Source organism: Pempheris klunzingeri, chromosome 13 (assembly GCF_042242105.1).
Source record: "Pempheris klunzingeri isolate RE-2024b chromosome 13, fPemKlu1.hap1, whole genome shotgun sequence".
Classification (NCBI taxonomy): Eukaryota; Metazoa; Chordata; class Actinopteri; order Acropomatiformes; family Pempheridae; genus Pempheris; species Pempheris klunzingeri.
This window is the reverse complement of record NC_092024.1, coordinates 23,188,899-23,208,949: the sequence shown is the minus strand read 5'-3', so window position 1 is coordinate 23,208,949 and position 20,051 is coordinate 23,188,899. Positions and strand designations below refer to the sequence as shown.

General features: G+C 43.9%; 1 protein-coding gene across 2 annotated transcripts in view; it reads right to left on the bottom strand.

Annotated features, from left to right (window-relative positions):
• LOC139211612 (protein jagged-2-like) overlaps positions 1-5,879 on the bottom strand; it is a 50,906-nt gene extending 45,027 nt beyond the window's left edge. For both annotated transcript variants that reach the window (XM_070841883.1, XM_070841884.1), the window contains exons 1-2: positions 5,754-5,879; positions 4,406-4,729 (exon numbers count right to left, since the gene is read on the bottom strand). In XM_070841883.1, the coding sequence (XP_070697984.1) occupies positions 4,406-4,729; positions 5,754-5,822 (393 nt within the window). In that variant the 5' untranslated portion in view covers positions 5,823-5,879. The remainder of the gene's footprint in view (positions 1-4,405; positions 4,730-5,753) is intronic.
• Positions 5,880-20,051: the final 14,172 nt, after the last annotated feature.

Genomic DNA, 20,051 nt, shown 5'->3' with positions numbered 1-20,051 from the left:
AAACTCTTGATGATCTTTCATAGTCCAGAAGATTGTCTAACAATATATTATACGACAAGTACCGAGCTTATTGGTGACATATTAGCTGTGACACAAGAGGTGGAGCAGCAGGAGTGGACTCTTCTCGGCTCAGTCTGTACCTACCTGCCACATAGCTGGGTAGCTAATGCTAAGTAGCTGTCTGCAGATATCAGGCTGCAGGCTCAGGAGCGGGTACACTGGAGAGCAGACTTTATCAAACCAGATATCAGGGTTTTGTTTGGTGGCAGCATCTGGTACTGATGGTGCATAACTAGGACTTTTAAAAAAAAAAATTTATAGTTTTACACATGTAGGTCTAGAAATTTTGATATTTTAGGCTTTTAAAATGATGCAGGATCATCCCTGGACCCAAAAAATAATACCTCACCCAAACACCTCCATCAACATGAGCATCACACCCTCTTTTTCCCCCAAAACTAATCAACCATAAAGCATCACCAAACGGAGAAGAGCTCCTGATGGAAGAGTAGGCGAGCGTGCCAGGGACGCACTCGGCAAATGAGCCAAATGAGCCAACCGCCGGCAGTGACTTCATCGAGAAAACAAGCGAAGAAGACGACGACAACTCGCCATCATCCAACATTGCACTTTGTGATTGCTCACTGATACTGCTCCGAGAGAGGTGATCTTACGCTGGGCGCGCTGTAATCATAGCCTGTTTTCCTAATGCTATTTCACTAAAACATTTATTCTAGGAGGAGGAGGTCTCTAAACAACAGCTGTTCCACCTCTGTCCCCTCAGATCTGCCAGGCTGAGGGGGAAATTCTGGCAAGAGTGGGGGCTGAGGGGAGGGGAAAAGGGGCTATGAAACTGAAGGAGTACGCACCCTTGATCCTTGATTTACTCATAGAGGGGTGAGGGGAGGACAGCAGCTCTAAAAATACCCCATAAGGAGAGAGGGAGAGGGAGATGGAGAGACGAGGGAAGCTTTAGTTGAGAGGGGGGCAGCAGAGGAGGAAGAGGAGAAGAAGTAAATGCTTGTTTTTGCTCCAGTCGCTACTGTAAAAAAAAAAAAACAACACGACATCTGGGTGGAGGGTTTTTTATTTTTAAAAGAGGGGGCTTAAACTCTCTTCCCCATCATCCCGTCTTCCTTCGCCTCATGGGTCAATCCCTTCCCCCTCCACCCCCACCCATCCCATTCATGGAAAAAGATGCCAATAAAGACCAAAACAGCCCGAGGGGTTAACATGAAGGGGAAGTGATCATTGAAGGGCAGAACAATGTCCCTCTTTTTTTATTTTTTTTTCAGCAGCTAATTCATGTCAGGACCAGTGGCCCAGATACTGGGGCCGACCGAAGGAGTCCACTATAGCAGCACCAGAGGCTACAGGCCACCGCTTCGTACAAACACACTCTGTTAGTGACTGTCAGAGCACAAGCTGCAGTCTGTGGGAGAAGGAGGACATGGTTTGGCCCTGCAAAATATGAGGAGGGTGAGACATCTGTCAAAAATCTTAATTCCACTTTCTTATTCTCCATGACAACAGAGCCAACGATATCCACAGAGACCAACTGTGAGATGTTATAAAGCTCTTGAAAAAGCTATAAGTTCCCTTTTGGTTTTTGTGCAAACACAATTAATGTCTGATAATAGATGAAAAAGGATGCCATGCCTCTGAAAAGAAAATATTGGACTCATTATTTTAATCATTATTATTTAATTAACGGTCATTTCTTTCACTTCAAAATATCCTAGAAGTGGACAAAAGCTCAGAGGTCACACTGAAACACTGAAACTAATCTGCTTACCAGCATCTTTAGAATTACAAGTCAAGATCACTCAATTACATAAAATCATTTAATTCATGAATTTGTTAGAGAGGGCTTTGTAATACATAACACCCTCGGTCCTTAGACACTTGATTTGGAGACAGAAAACCTCAGAATGAGCAACAGAGGAGGAATCGCTCTCCCAGGATAAGAAGCCGTACGTACACAGGAGACACAACAGTGGTACAATTACAATATTCTGACTATTTAAGTCATTTATCATGCAAAAATACCAAACATTCACCTTCTCAGACGTGATGCTCCTCATTAGTATATCATTTTAAATCAAACATACTATAACAAGACATGTTATAGATTAATAGATGACTTAATTGACCAAAACATAGTGGTTAGACCCTGAGTCACAGCCTACAGCAGGTATGCAGAGGTGCTGCTGCACAGAGAGCTTAACACCACAGAAATTAAACAGCCCATGAAAACTGAGACGTCAGGAGGCCTGATTAAAGAATATGATGTCTAATGGCATTTCTGAAAAGCTCTCAACTGCTTCGACCTTGACAGCCTCATCAGGAGAAACTGCTGAACACTGATACCCCCCTTCCTTTGTGCCCCCCCTCACACACACACACTCATACACTCCCTCCCGGGTGGATAGTGGAAAATACTGACCCCACACACGCCGAGTGAGACAATGACCCAATAACGGATAGAGCGTGAACCTGAGAGGCGGCGAGGTAAAGGCATCCCCCGGCCCAGATTGACCGGGGATCTTCACTTGTTTGAGTAGTTGGTGACACTGATATCCACCGCCTGTGTCACACACAACTTAGTGGTAACCGTATCCGCCCGCAGGGCCCCAACTTACTACTTCCATCTTCCCCTCTGCTGACAGCTGACCATGGGGAGTGATGAATGGAGAGGTCACATAGCCAGCCGAGCACACAAAGCACCAGATATGTACGATATGTATCTGACATGGACACACAGATGGGCTTTCTGCCATTTCACACCAAGTATGTCTGAAATTTGTAGAATGATTGTCAATTGTTTTAGCAAACTTGGAGCATTTTGGATGTACACATTCACTGATATCAAACAGCAATGAAATGTTTTGCTGTTACAGGTCTGCAGTAAGTATCAGGGTTGCAGCTACTGCTTATTTTATATTTCTATACTGGTTATATTGTATTTTTCTATTAATAAATTCTGATCATTTTTACATTTCACAGACTAAAAAGTGTCCATCACACATTCCCAGCATCCAGCTGAAGTCTTCCACCTGTTTATTTTATTACAATATTCAAATTACAAGAACAAATCTTTAAATTAAGAGAGCTGCAGGCACATTTCTTCTTCATGCACACCTCAAGCACGTGTCTCCAAGTCATCACTGAGCCCTAAAAGTCTTATTTTCTTCAAACATGTAAAAGAATCTTCCACTGCAATGACATTATTTCAACCTAGTTCCATTAAAAACAAATCTCATTCACGATTTGTCTGAAAACTAGTTACAGTGTCAGGAAACAACAGCACATTTAGACATGCAGACACAACATGTCATTCTAGTTAAGCCTTTAAACAAGCCTCTTTTATTCTGAAAAATGTTACCGTGCCCCTTGTATTACAGAAAATCTGACTTTTACCACTCCATTTTAACTGGCAATCACTGAAAACTCTTATTTTGACAGCTCACTCAGCTGTTGCAGGAATCAAACCTGTGACGTTTCCTCCACGGGACGTCACTCTCACCATTAACCTCCCTGATACAGATCTCTCAGTGTAACAGCAGCTCCTTCAGCCTAACAGAAGCTGTCATAAAGCACTGATTGCCAGCACTGTTCCTGTTTCCCACGCTGGCTCTCTAAATAAGGAGCAGGGGCGTGTTCTGATTGGCTCCTCTGCTGTGTTTAGATTAGATAATAAGTTACCTGCCACTTCTTAATCAACACTGGCTTGGAAATCCTTATTTTTCCCCCTTGATACACTGGGCGCCACACCCCCTGCTCTCCCCTCCACACTGTAACTGAAGCCACAAACAGCAGCTTGTTTGGTAACTGAACAAACCGAGACACAACTGCACCTCCACTGTGCGTAAAAGTCATGCGTCATGCGCGCACAGAGCTCTGGCTTGTGCAAAAAAAACACACATACATCCACTCAAGAGCTCAAAGACAGGAATTTAACGTCCCTCTTAAGTTGTTTTGATTTAACAAAAAAGCTGCCAGCTGGACACGCGAAGGGAGGAATGAGCAGCACGCACAGACATAAATAGGATGAGAGACTTGTTTAAGAAAACTGTGCCAAAATGTGCCAAATTACTCTTTGTGCGAGCTGGGAAAACAGATTTAAGGCCGTGGCATGATTCACCACCAATACATCCAAACTCCCTTTCATAAGTCTACATTTTTGAGATTATTAACATGAAATCATGCTTTATTATGTGGTGAAATGATGAAGATCTGGACGGATCAGAGTCGGCTCTGCTTCCAGGATGACGCATCCAGGTAAATATTTCAAAATGTTTAACGCAATCTTTCCTCTGAATACAATTTTTAACAACAGTTACCCATCAAATCTAAAAGATTTCCACATAAAACTGATGACAAAGCGACCCCACGATCCACTTACCGGCCACGCAAACTGGAAGGGGATGATGATCTTCCCGGCGTCGTTGTTCCGGTTCTGTCCGGTTTTCTGGCCGCCTTTGAACTGAAAAGTATTCCCACCGATAACCTTAGTAGTTTCCGAGCCGTAGGTGCACGGTCCATTGGTCGTGACCTCCGTTTGGTATTCCTTTAAACACACTCTGAAGTAGGTGTCACACTCGTCCGCGCCACAGTGGCCCTCCGCCGCGCTCTTCTCTGCGTCGCAGCAGTCGCCGTTCAGGAGCTGACCTTTGGGGTTTTCCACCGAAATCAGCTGCAGCTCAAAGTAACCCGTGGACTGAGACACCTGGGGAGAACATGAGAGAGTGAGAAGGGCTGAAAAACGCACGCAGGAGGTGGCTCCACTACGATAATGTCCATTTTCAGCTTCTAAAGTATCATTCAGTGTCAATTTATGCCATAAAGTGGCTATTTGCTTCTCTAGTGCAGATTGTGTGAGTGGGCGCCGCATGGTTTTCACAACCGGTTCAACAAAATGCCACTTGGTTACTGAAATTGTGCATTTCTGTTGGAAACAAGTGGGATTATCTCACGCCATGAGCAGATTTAAGGGGAAAGTAGGACATAATCTTATTTTTTGCAGTGGACAGTCACTCAGCAGCCCACACTACTGTACATTTTGGCACAGCTGAAGTTCAGAGCTGGATAACAGGACCCACTACTCCAATTTAGCTCACTCTGCATAACAAGACCTGGAGTCTGAGTTTGAGCCAGAATCAGTTTTTTCTCCAAAATAGTGGGAAAAACGGGCAGGAAATATCGATCAAAGTGCTAAAATATTGAAGATCTGACCTCTACGACTTCTTTTTGGTCAGAGTGTTCCCATGCAGGTGAAGCTGCATGGGAACACTCTACAGCAAACAGTTTTTTTTCCAAGCCAAGCTCCCAAGAGTCCGCGTGAAACATTAATCAGCGCACTAAATACTGACATCGACCCTTCAGTGATGAAACTTTATGGATAAATACAAAACTTTCACCAAACAATGTCATAACTTTTGGGTTCATATCCCTGAGAAGCAGCTGATTCCAACATTTGCACACAAACTCACACCTCATGACACAGCAGATGTTTTTTTTAAAAATGCATGCAAGCTGCAAACTTCGTTTATCTCCTCTGAAGGACGCGCACATTTGGACATTTCGACATCACATGATTCAACTGTCGCACAGACAATTCAATTAAGGCTGGAATTTAATCTCCTCCAAAAAAACAACAACAAAAAAAAAGCCCAAACGTCCAGTCGACTAATAAGTGAACCCCCCATTAGCACATCACCAGCCCCTCCTGAGCAGCACAATAAAGTTCTCACCTCAGCCCGCAGCGTCAGGAGAAGACACACTAGTGAGAAGCGCTGCAGTTTCCCCAGATAATTCCACATGTCTCCGGCTGCTCAGTGTTGGTTACCATGAGGGAAATGAAAAAATATCTATGTCTCAATCAGTCAAAATAAGAATGAAGAGTGCAGTATCCTCCTCCTCCTGGTGTCCGCGGCATGCACGGCGTGGCTGCTCCCCGGGATGCCTGCGGCTCTGGAGGAGGAAAAGCGCACCGCTGCTGCTGCTGCTGCTGCTGTTTGGTCCACGGACGCACAACAAGACGCGCGAACTCCACTTCCCTCCGCCGCTCAACGCACTAAACAGCAGAGGAGAGGAGCAGCGGCGCGTCTCTGCTTCCCAAAGCCAGAGCCGGGCGCACCCGGGCTGACGGACAGCTGCGTGGACCAATCACAGGCCGCGGGGACGGAACGTTTGTTGGCCGAGAGCCAATCAGGGAGAGGGGCGGGAGAAGGAGTAAGGGGAGGACCGCTGATGGATTTATTACTGAAGTTTGCTCAACTGGGAGCTTGTATTTGTATTTTTTTTACTACTTTACTGCACGTTATCGAAAAACACGTCTCTCTACGATGAAATAAGAGTTTTTTTCTCGATTAAATCCAAGTCTGTACATTTTTCAGCCGCATGCTTCATGCATAATTGTAATTCAGAAGATTTAGATAAACACAATAACACAAAATGCAGTTAAGCTGCAAGTGTGAGCCGTGAATAAAAAGCTAGAGCATGCAGGATGCAGAGCATGGGGTGTTTGCTGAGGGACACCGGAGCTGCTGCTCACTGACCTGCAGGCAGAGGAAACATGGCTGTCAGCGCCCTCTACTGACCGGATACAGGGAAGTGGAGAGAGGCCTGAGATCAGAGCCACTAAGGGTGATCACATCCTGCACAACACCTTCAGACTTTTTCTCCACTAGATTTCAGATAAGACATTTATTTCTATACTTTTGAATCACAATAAATTTGTAGTTTCTTTGCATTATTTCTTTCTTTAGATTTCTATTAAAACTCTATAATTTTACTTGTCTTTGGTGCGTCTGCAGCTGTGAACTGGTGTCTGCAGTTTCAGAAAAACAGCTGCTTGCTCTGTCCCTTCACTGTCTGTCAGTCAGAGCAATTTAAATCAAAGAATAGCCTTTTTATTAGTAGATAAAGATATTCGAGGTATTCGAAATCTGTATGGGTTTGAGAATACAAGGTTGCAGCACTTTCCTCTGCCAGATGAGCTCCTTAACTTGTTGATGAGGTTATATTTTTGGAATTGATACCACGTTGGGAAATCTAACTTATGGCAGCAACCCTAGAATTGACAGAAATTTTGAAATTACGATAGAAGACACAATCATGCTAACATGCTAATGTTTAGCAGGTTTAGTACGCTCACCATCTTAGTGAAGCGTGTTAGCATGCTAACATTCGGTTAGCACTGAAATCAAAGTAGAACTGACGTTAAAACCCACTAATCTTAACCTGATAGCGGCGCTAGAGGAAAAGTCAGGGCATCACGTCAAGGTATCAAGTCAGTAGGATTCATCCTCTGGGCGCCATGAATACATGTACGAAATGTGGTGCCAATGCATCTGAGAGATGTTGAGATATTTTAGTATGACTGATATAACCATTCAACAACACAGAGCCCAGCGTTCAAATAAGTGAATCAAAAACCCTTTACGTAATAGTCTGGAATCGGTCTCATTGTTCTCAAGTGAGCTGTGAGAATTTTTGGCAATTTCGCCACATTTCAGACCATTTCAATTTCAGTTTCAGCAGTCCAGCATGCATGAAAACCCTGTCAATCTGTTACTTCCAGCGTGCAGGGAGGATTTCCTGTCGCTTCCATATTCCACAGACCACGCTTTCATTTGGGCAAATCCACACTTTCTCAGATGGCGGGCCACGGGACGGTCTGATAAGACAGCTGTTTCTCCTCACACACATCTTCCTGCTGCAGCTTTAGCTCGTGCAGACAGTAGATCAGTTCTGCAGGCGGGTCAGTCAGCGGCTGCTGTGTTTCTGCAGGACGGAGTCAGACAGGTGGCCTCTGACACCCTGCAGCAGATGTTTCCTTCCAGGGAAGCAGGTGCAGACACACACACACACACACACACTTTGTCATTTGCACATACTTGTGTACATATGACTAATTCACATGCCTCCACACAGACACAAATGTCTTGTGTTCATCTCTTTACGGCGGCTCTTATCAGCAGCGATAAGGAAGTATGGGAAACTCTGCTCAGACAGATAAACTGGGGAAGCAATGAGGCTAATTAGAGGCATAAAACCTACCCGACTGTTTGCAGCAGAGATATTTGTATTTTATGCAAGTATTTCTCTTTTGGGAGACTTCTGTCACTCCACAACATTTCACATCAAGTATTGCACCATTTATCCCACTGACGGTTGCAGTAAAACAAACATCAGCTTTGCAGACTGAGTGGGTTAATTTGCTAATGTTTAGTGCATACCCTCAAGCGTAACATTAGCTTTGCTCTAAAAGAACAGCTGAGGCCACCAGGACCAAGTCTTTGACACAAGGGATAACCCAGGTTACTGCAGTTCATCCAGAGGGGAGCATGAATGTTTGCACCAAATTTCATGCGGGTCCATCTAATAGATAGTTAGACAGACGAAGGTTAGTCTCAGGGTGGAGCTGGAGGAAAAGTTACCAAAGTCAGTAAGGTTTATTCTACAAATGTCTGCGCCAGATCGTGTGCCAATGCATGCAGCAGATACGGAGATATTTCACCGGATAAGTGAAAATTCATCTGATCTGAAGGTGAAAAATCGTTGCCTAAGTCAACAGAATTCATCATCTGAGGATCACGAATGTCTGTACATAAATGTCATGCCACTCCATCAAATAGTTGGTGTGACATTTCACTCTGGAACCACCACGGTTTGGCAGCGTGTGCTGTACAGTATGTGAAGACCTACTGTACATGTTGACTTGTCACATGGAGATGGACACAAACAAAAGCCTGTTTTCATATTCGGCAGCTGAACGTTTGAAGGATTAAGACATTCAGCGGGAGATAAAGTCCCATCTTGCATTGCTGGGGCCTCTAATGCGGAACAAAGACTAAACAAGAGCGCTGCTGAAGTCTCCACACGCTGATCTGATATGTCCTGCAGCGTAGATATGATGCTGCTGTTTACCAGCACCGTGCCACTCAAATAACACTTCTCCAAGGATATGCAAATTTAAAAAAAAAAAAAAAACTATAAATGTTTCAATACAGAAACTCTCACTTCTCTCTCTCACAGCGTGCAGTCTATATATAGCTATATTCACTATTTACTGTCTATTTATGTATTCTGTCTCCATGTCTTCCGTAACACACACTAAACAAGCTCAGGACTGTCCCTGCACGGCTCCTAAAGACTCAGATTCCTGCACATTTATCACACCTGGTGGTTAAGGTAATTGTGCTGCTGATGGCTGTTTTTTATGATCTGAGAGGACATGAAATATTCAGACTTATCTCTCCGTCACTGTCAGCGTGTGCCAACCTGCACAGGAGTCACTCCGTCTCACTTTTTATTGCTCCTTTTTTTTCCTATCTGATGGCTTCATTTGAATACTGTACTAATTCCCACATGTGAAGGCATTTCTTTCGGAAGTGGCTTCATGCTTACATTCCTGAATCAAACATGCAATCTGAGATCCACAAGCAAATAAGCACACCACTGAAACATGATTGTACAGTTGGAGCCAGTTATTAGGTCTTCATCTTTTTGACAGAGCATGAAACTCAGATATCAATGAATCAATAATACAGTTATCAAAACATTTCTGAATGGGCCTGTACTGTTTCCATGAACACACACACACACACACACACACACGAGGGTAAAGACTTATTCTGCTTGTATGATTAAAACTGAGATGTTCTGACAGCAAAGAATGAAATGTTATTTATCAGAGCTGCAGATTTCTAATCTTACAGCCAAAAATTATTTAATCGTTACCTGCAAATCACAGACGACCACCGAAACCAGCTGAATGAACTTTTCAGTGAAGATCATCAGTTCCACAGATTAGTAAAGTAAAGGCCTTGATTGAACTTCTGAACACAACAGAGGTCTTTAACTTACAGCCGAGGGACAGAAACAGATTTATAGAGTAACGAAGGTATCAGAATCTCATATGTACACAATCAAACTTCCAGTCTGGACAGACGGCTGCTTTCAGTAATCTGGTTTTAGTGTCTTGGCAGAACGTCTGTTTTCTCCTTCTGATCTCTTCCCCTCTTTCTTTATGACTCACGAGCTACTGTTTTTCAATGATCTTGTTGAAAATCAAAGACTGATGTGTTCTTAGGGAGGAATATGCCCACAAACATAATCACTTTCACCTCCACACACATCTCCTGCACACAATGTCGAGCGCAGCAGCACACAAACAGGCCGAGGGCGGAGGGAGCTGCCATAGAAACGTTTACAAGTCCCGTCCTGAAGAATGCAAACAGAACTGAGTAGAGCTCTTATCTGACAAAAGAGTAAACTTTAGACAGTCTTGTTTCGGCTTGCCTGTGTGGTCTTTCGACTACAATACGGCACACAGGAGGATCACCTCCTCAGACTGGATGATTGTCTTCGTTCCTCAGTCCCTGTATAACCAAGCAACTTGCATTCACGCTCTCACAGCAGCAGCTCCTGAGGGGGTCATTCCTGGAGGGGGATTACACACAATCAAGAGCACGTGAAGGCGGTTATGATGTAGTTCAGGGAGTGGAGAGAGTTAGTGATTCATTCTCCTGCTTCCCAGCAGGGATTTGAACTTGTGGTGTTCAATTCCCAAAGCAGTGACTACCTCTCTGACGGATCACTGTTGCTCATCGCAGGGTGGGGCGAGGGTGACGGTCTGGGTCACACAGGAGCTGTGAGCCGATTGGAGGAGCACGCAGGTTTTCACAGATCAGGAATCCTCAGGTTGGGTCGGGTAAGTTATCAGGCAGCGTGGGACAAACGTGTCAGATGTGGATCAGTGTCTGGAAGCTTTACTGTCTGCTCTGCATCCCTGTCTGTGGTGCATTTATGTGTAAGCGCAAACCCCCTGAGCACCTGAGTGTTGTGGCTAAGAGCATTACACCCACAAGCTGCATAGTCAGAAAATCAAAGCAGGATATCAAACAGTAAGCAAGCAGAGGCAGGCACGAGTGCAGATAACCAAGAACACAACACAACTTATCATGAATTCATATCCCATCAGTACCTGAGGCCACTTTGTTATCCATCAGCTGCAAAATCTGTTGATGATGGCAACTAATTGAGCTCCATAACTTCAGTTACACCTCCTTCCCATCCCAGCCTACATGGGTGTATCTAACCCTTCCTCCTCCATCTTTGATAAACCAAACATTAAACTTCCCAATGGTGTGGTTATTTTAACCATGGAGCGACTGGAGCGAGGATATATATACGAGGACAACATGACAGACTGCCTGACATGCCGATCACGTATCTGATTTATTATCAGATCAGATTATCAGATGATGATGATTTAGAGATCATTTTAGAAAGAAAAAAAGAATTCAAAGCAGTAATGTTAGGTAATGACAGCTAATGCTAGCTGCATCAAAAATACTTCACAAAATTATTACCAAATTTTAGTTTTTAAAAGAACATATTGATGCACACACACGAGTCAGTGTGTGGTACAAAGCTCTGTCTGTCTGTATTAATACATCCACCACAAATGGTCCACAAAGAACTTATTGGAGTCACTGGAGTCTCCCTGAATCACATGATGATCGAGCGCTTTGACAGCTCTTAACTTGAAGGGGTCTGGTTGCACCCAGATAAACAGTGCATGAGAACGGCAGAAGAGGCTAAATGAATTGGCCGACATCCAATCCAAACCCAGTGGTTATCATCTGAAGCCAAAGCTTTGCAGAAACTTCTTTATTTATTTATCTGCATTCATATGTAGGCATCTGTTTACAGCGATAAGCCAAAAAGTCTTAGCTCAGATATCAGTTATCCGGATATCCGCTAGCCCTGAAACGTTGGCCTTTGAGGCTAAATTGTCGTCAGACGACATCCGATGAGCTCCAAGACTGAGAAAGTACAAACCCTCTTTGACCTTAATCTGCAGCTCCTCTCCTCTCCGCTTTAAAAGTTCACACCTTCAGACCTGTCAGACCACCTGACAGCTCGCCGACGGGCTGGAGGCCCAAACTGTGCCTCTGTACATACTGACCACCACCCACACACACACACACACACACACACACACACACACACTCTCTCTCTTATCTCTTTACTTTAGTGGAGCAGGTTTTTCCAGATTAAGCATTATTCACCACTTTAACCTTCTTCCTCTTACCTCTTGTGTGTTTGAATCACACCCCCGCCCAACACTCATATTTCCCCTGTTCTCATGCAGACTGCAGAAACGTTCCTCATAATGCACTACACTGGGATTATGTGTCATTTTTTAATGATTATGGCCTGATCCACCAGCTCCAGCCTGGTGTGGATCTACCTTCAAAATGCAGGTTTAAGTGGATTAAATCTGTTTACACTGAATATAACACATTCAGTCTGGAGCAGAGCTGCTTTGTGGGAAATGCGGCGTCATTGTATCAGCGTGTTAAATGATCTTAATGCTCCGTATGTAACGGTCAGGAAACAAAAGGGACGGTTGTGATGGACGTCTTCAGCGGAGGATTTATAGTTAGGATGGGCTCAATGCAAGCACAGCGACATGAAATCACTTTTAAAACAAATGTTTTCAAATGCAGGAGGGGAAAAGGTGGAGAAAATATCACAGCATGATTGAGCTCCATCCAATAAACTCTCCAATAACTGAGTCCCCAATCCTTATTCTATTCTAACATACTAACTTTGGAATATCACTGCTGAGTAAACTTTAAAAACCATCACTAATTTATTCTGATTCTTATTTCTCCTCCATTTCCTTTGCACATGGCATCAACAGCCCACTCGTGTCCAACATGTTGTCTGCATGCACGATGAGTGTGGCCTCATGTCGGTCGTAGTGTCGACATAGAAGAGACACATCATGCACTTTATCAGCAGGTGTCTTTAAAATCTATCGACAATCTACCAAAATGACACACATTTACATTTATAACTAGCAGGCGCTGATCAGCTGATCAGATAACACCCGCATTGATCAACTTAACAAAATAAACCCAGAGTTTAATCAGCTCTGATGGATGTGACAAATATTTATCCATCTATAAAAGTGATAGTTCCACAGAAAGAGCCTTGAAAGGCAGGAATCAAATGTTCATGATTTTGCAGTTGCTGGGCTGAGGAGCTTTGTGATTATGAGAGAAAGAAAACCCGCCATGGTAACGAGGAGCATTCGGCCAAGCTCTGCTGATACACTACACAGAAAGTATCACACTTCTACCGAGCTGCTCATCATGTTGAGGCACAGGTCATTTCTCTATGTTGTGTTTTTAATATAAAGTGTCCAAAATAAAGCACGAATTAGATCACCTCAAAAAAAGATGCTAACTAATGGAACGTAGCACAAACCACGTTTCCCACAGTTACCTGCAGGACTATCATTAATCTGTTGATGTTATGACAGCCAATCAGAATGCGCTCCATTTCTGTGTGTACAAGTTTTCTGACATTCACAGGAATTGTTGATTACAGCAATGGTACAGTATGATTTTACAATTACTGTGTGGTTTGCGATACCAGTTTTGCATAAGAGCCCCAATGATCCAACACGAATGTAAATTAAGGGAGATGTGACTCCGTGACAAAGTGGGTGTGTGGGGGGGGGTGTTTTTCCACTGAACAGCGTCACTCTGCAGAAATCTGGAAGCACTCCTGACAACCACAATTTAACCTCAAATCAATCACAATACTTCTCCTCGTTTAACACGTCCACACACACACACCCCAAAATATCTTCACACAAACATACAAACACAGACGCTCCCGCCCATCTCCACCCACACGCCTTCACACGCCTTCACACACACATACTTAACACAGATGCCCTTACAGAGCAGGTGGCAGGTGAGCAGGTGCTCACAGACGGGCGGATTCAGTTCCTCTGATCTGAGGTCAGTGTGTGTGAGCAGCAGCAGCAGCAGCAGCAGCAGGTGCAGCCGCTCTAATCCAAAGGTGTGTGTCTGATAACGCTGGAGCCGTGATGCTTTACTGCCCTTATCAGCAGCAGCAAGCAGGAGGACTGAAACCTTTACACCTGTCTGTCTGTCTGTCTGTCTGTCTGTCTGTCTACATGTTCTAACCAGGTGAATTTAAAAGTAGCGACACCAAAGTGGGTGAATTCACCACCTGAAATGTCCTGCACTCAGCTCATTGCTTTGTCAGCCACTTCATGCAGTGAAGAATCTAAGCACAGGTTATACGAACCACTTCTTGTCAAGAATAACTCGGCCCTTGCACATCCCACCCTCTCCTAGTGAGAGGGATGCATGGGCTACCTCAGCATGACCCATGACTGCTTTTTGCATGGGTGAGTCTGTCTATTGTGGTTGGAGAAGTATCAACTAAACTGTGTCCTCAGCACTGAGTGTCAAAACTGTCTAGAGAAATCAGATTCTAACATTTGTCTGCATAACCTGTGATCAAACTTTTCCACTTCAAAATCCGTGCTGGCGTCCTTTGCCGCTGCGCAAAAATGCCCCCGGATATTGTGGCTGCAGTCTAGATTAGAAGAGGAATATACAAGATGGGTAATACAAATGTCTGGACAAGAAAGAAAAGAGCTAGTCAGATCATCAGGAACAAACCACATGTGAAGAGGCTTCGTCTGGGTTTGAATCCAGCCTAAAGCTCTTTGCACCTTTCTTACAGCTGTATTGAAAATGCAAAAAAACAACTATTTTGTTCAACCATAACTATAAATGGTAAATGCATGAAGGCCAAGAAGGATCATATTATGTAACACATGTGTAGCATCATCTCCGACAGCAGCACTGTACATCACATCGCTGTATCTGTAATTTCTGGTACAACTTCATTCTTATTTCCCCTCTAAGAGAGAGAAGACCACTGTGAGTCTAATTTTGATGCACAGATTTGTACATTAGCAGGAACATAGTACAACACTGAAGAGCAATAAATATATTGGCCCCTAAAATCAATGAATAATTGTGATAAAAAATTTATTTTGCCATCAGTCTAAAGTTCAGGTAGTGTATTGAGTGTGTCCCAGAGTCAGCCTACATACTAGAAGCCAGATCCTAATCTGTCTCTGACGTGGGCTTTACCTGGATTTTCATAAGGGGACACCTTTTCTTCTATTGTGCTTTGGCACTTTGACCGACAGCAGATGTTACGTGAGTGTCTCTCACCTCGCTGCAGCTCGGTGGCGGCCGAAGGCTCTGATTTCAGCACTAAAACCTCTTAACAAGGCCAAAAACACAAAGCAGGTCCCTGTCATCTTACATAGCAGCATATGGGCCCCTGTTCCCACACCCAGCTCCATGTAAACATCTCATTAAGCTCTGCAGGGCGGGGAGCCCTCAGCTCCAAAAAAAAAAAAAAAAAGAAGGAACAAAAAGACAGAACCCCCCCCCCAAACACACACACACACACACACACACACAGTGTCAATTAGGCCCCTGTCTGAGATTGCTGGCTGAAGGTGCTGCAGCTCCTGTGAAGCTCCAGGTAATCACTGCAAATGAATACCTGCGCAGGCTCAAGGGCCTTTCTGTGAACTCTGTGAGAGCTTTCAAAAAGGACTGAGTGAGACTCCCTCCTGCGTCCTGCACACCTGAGAGCGGAGATCAGTGAGCATGTGGAGCAAACGTACAGAAATCTGTCTCATCAAGTGTTTTCTAATGAGTAAACAGCTGCACACATGAAGATGTTAGAGACAACGGCAAGTACCAACAAGACCTGAGAGGGTAATAAATGTGTTTTGTCCCTTTTCTAAGCAGGCTTGGGTGTCACGATGGGTCAAAGGTTCAACAGAGGGGGCGGACAGATCAGGACTTTGGTCTCTGTGACCCATAGAGCGTCTCTCTGCTGGGATCTCAGAGGAGACACAACACTGAGCACAAAGACCTGCAGGTCTGAGAATGGGGGGGGGGGTCCAACCTTCATCGTTACCACCAGGAATATTACAGAGGTGTTAACATGTACCCTTCAAAATAAAGGTCTCTGTTTAATCCACGTCCCAGTGGAAGGCACGCATGGTCCGTATCTCAGTCACATCTCTGCCTTTGTGTTCTTCACCTGACGGCACACACTGGTGGAGGGGAGCAGCACTTTCTCTGCTTTATCAACACGCTGCCATGGAGTGTGAGTGTGAATGAACGCTTTGCATTCTTTGATGCAAGGATGAACATCTCAGTGGGGCTGAGGGAAAACCTCACAGGTGGAGAAGAATTCAAAAAGAATTTAAAAAATGGGCTGAGGCTTTATTATCTGTGGTCATTTTAAATGGATTTGGGAATCATTTAAATCATTTTAATCATTCAAGGCCAGTTGTTTTCAGCCTCTATTCATTTTTACAGGAAAATACCTAAACAATCAAGATACATTTACACAGTCCACAGTAAATTAGGTCCTTTGGAGAAAGTCAGAGAGAAAAGTGGGTAGAAAATACAAACAAGCTCGTCATTGCAACGACGCGTTTCAGTTTTATGGTTAAGATTACAATTGTTCTGCGATAAATCTGTACTGAAGTATCACAAGTAAACTACTCATGGTTAAAACGATCTCTTTTGGAGTGTTTAAAGTTCACCAAAGTTAAGAGGTAATGATCAGTAACTTTCTACACAATATCAGCATCGTTGTGAAGCTAAACTGAGACTTTTACCTGACGACAATATTCATATTTTAGGAGTTTATCTCGTGGTTAATGCAAAAATCTGAATCTGAAAAGTGCAATAAATAAAACATGACATATATTTCCGAAAAGAAAATTATCAGCTAAAATATAATTACTGTCCTTTCCATCTCCGAGCTGAGGCAACAGCAGAGGCACCAGCATGTTGGAGCTTAATAAAGACCGACTTCCTGACCTAAAGAATGCCATTCGGTCTAAACATGTTAGTTTTCTGACAAACACTCGCATTGGCCTACATTCTGCCTTGATTTCTTTTTCTTTTTTTGCACAACATCCTCGGGTGGGAGGCGGCTGGGATGCGGGAGAGGCTTCACTCTCACCGCCATCACCACAACCTCAACCAGGAGCGACATGTGTGTGCTTGACTGCATATTTGTGGAGGTGGGCATGTTTGTCCTGGCTCACACGAATATTTCTGGTTAAGTACAGTAGGTGATATCCCACACTGGCTGAATTCACAGGAATACACGCAGGCCTCTCTTCACACTGAAACTATACGCTGTGGCCTGCAGTATCTTTGAGAAGATCTCTCTTTTTTTTGCTTTTATCAGCAGAAATGGGAGGGGTTTAGAAACATGGCGCCCTGTTGCTTGATGGGGAACACTGTGAATGCCACTTGCAGTTCACTGTATTGTATTCAGATGAAAAAGCGGGGGCTATGCTCATATCTAAATTATGATTCATTACGTGGACTGTCGGCTCAGGCTGCGATCAAGTGACAGCGCAGGGGGAAAAATACATATTGTCTCAGGACAACAGAGCTGTATGCGTCTGCGTTTACAGCCTAGTGGTAAATGATTGAGGTGTCCTTTCAAAGCGAAACACACCATTGTTTCGCTAACAATCCACAATCTGACGCAGGAAGTGATACACAGGACACAAATACAATGACCAGCTCGGCTGCTGGTTCACGACAACAGAACGGCGGCTCCATGGAGCAGTGGGAAAATGTTCCTGTGTGCTCTCTGGAGCACCCAAAAACACACTAATACACAAACACATAGAGTACAGATGTGGAAAGGACAAGCAAGCAAGCAGACACTGAACAAAAAGACATCTCATTTCCAAACCTGCAGTCTTTATGCTCAGACAAAATAAAGATGATTGCATGCTGAGTCTCTGTGTTTGGTGCTGCCAGGTAACATGTGGGGCTAATTGGAGAAAACAAAAAGCCAAAGCCAAGATGATTTAAGGCTGCAGAGATAGACATCACAGGTATTGTAGGAAAAGACCTGAAGCTCTGGAGTTGATCCAAGCAAATGCTTTCTTCTCAAAACACTTGACATTTCCCTCTGAACAACCTTCCTCCTGAACTTGGACCTGATCCGACTGTTGTCTTAAAAAAAAAAAAACTCTTTTCCTGCCAGCTTATTATGGCTTCATTTAGTTTTTCTCTATCCTGGTGGTCTAGGATTTGCATCACAGTTTACTAGAAGTTATCTGGTGCAGTCAGTTTCTCTGGTGAAATCTTGTCATGTCTAATTGTGGATGCAGGATAGTTGTGGGCTTTTTTTTTTAAGCCAAAACTGTTCTTGATTTGAATCAACTTACAACAGGTTAAAATGAATCACATCAGCAGAAGAGAAGGAAGAGGAGACTTTTATTCTTCCTGTACTGACACACTGCTTACCTGAGCAGCGTGCATGTATTGTAGAATCTGTTGGGTTTTTTTTTTTGCCTATCTTGACAAGTTAGAGCAGCCGCATAACCTGTGTGAGCAGTGTGGTTCACACACACCTCAGCTGCCAATCATCTACCGAGTCAGAGTCTCCGTTTTTTGTTTTTTTTTTTACACCCAACACGAGGAAATGAACGTGATAATCATATTTACAAAAGCAGCATTACATATCTTTCACTACAGTTTCAGTGTCTGTACCTGTACAATATGATACAAACATGAAAAACCTTTTTTTTTTTTTTATTTCATGGACATTATCAAAGGAAAGCCTAATGTAGAAAGACAAGCAGCTCAGCGAGGTAGCCGCCACACACAGGTAGAGGGAGACACTCTGGGTCAAAGTCATATTTGTAGTCCCGCAAAAGTCTTTCTCCTTTCCTGGTTTCCTGTCACAATAATGCACACATGAAGAGCTACAGAGAAGTCGCCTGTGGATAATATCAAAAAGATGTGCTGAATGTAGGTTAGCTATATTAGCTCCCTCAGGATGGGGCATCTGATTCTCTTTTATCACAGTTCATTTGGCTGTCACTTGGAAAAGTAAGTGACATTTATCTATATCCGTAGCTTCAACGCTATCACTATCCTGTAGTACTTGTGTCTGTGACTGATGATTTGGTAAATGGGAGGATGGTTGGATGATCAGAAGCAGTGACAGACAGCTGGATTTGGCTTTTGAGTCTTTTGAGTCAAACCAAGCAGCGCCGGGTAAACACAGCGACCTCCTCCATCATCGGACCAACGGCACTGAACCCGACCCGGCGTCGCTGCTCCTCCATTACCGCACGCTCTCTGTTCTCTGTTTACTGTCAACACACATGAGAGGCCTTTTCAAACTGTGATTCTGTTTGTTCTTTTGTCTCCTTTTCCTTCTTTGGATAATGAGATCTCCAACAGAGAAGTGGTATTATTTGTAGGCACTTTGTTGGAGGATTTTTGTTCAAATCGCTCTGAAACTCGATGCCGGCAGGTTCTCTCATGGCTGCATGATCCTCTGAAAATACTTGAAGTGTTTAGGGTTTGTACTTAAAGTGTGTGTTTGGGAAAACAGAAGCATAAAGAGTCCTTTCCTAAGTACTGCTCCCGTTCCTTTTACATTTTAAATCAATTAAAGAAAATGTTCCACTCGGGTGAAATCTATTTATATCAAACTAGTTTTTCACATTTGCAGTTTTGCTGTTTAAATACTTTGATTTACTTCTTCTGATCCTTCTTTATTTAGATGCTCATCAAACCGCCAAAATGTGCAAGTTCCTGTTAATATCGTGTGTCGAGCGCAGATATCTGGCATGGCCTTGACACCGCGGAGGTGCACTGATTATGCTGACAGAAAAAAAGAAAGAGCGAGGAAGGCAATCTGATAGGAATGCCGCTGGAATTCCCCGGAATCTCCCCCTTTCCCTCCCTCCACGTTCCCCCATCACTGTTCACGAATCCATAAGGAGTCTTAATGTGCAGCACAATGGACAAGGGGAGCTATTCTGCGACCATAATGCAAGGAAACGTTACCTCAGTGCAAAAAATGTCAGGACTATAGAGGCCCCCCGGTCCTGGAAACAATCAGTGAGGAAGCTGAGGCAGGTGCCCACCTCCTGTGAAAATATCCTACTGCAACGTGCAGAGGGAAGGGCCGGGCGTGTCGCTGTCGACAGCAGCAAGAGTAGCGGGGCAGAGGAGCAATTAAACCATAAAGTCAGAACTGCATTGCACCATAAATCACTGCACTGAACATCACGCTGTGGATCACAAAACACAGGCGCTCACATGCCAAGAAACACT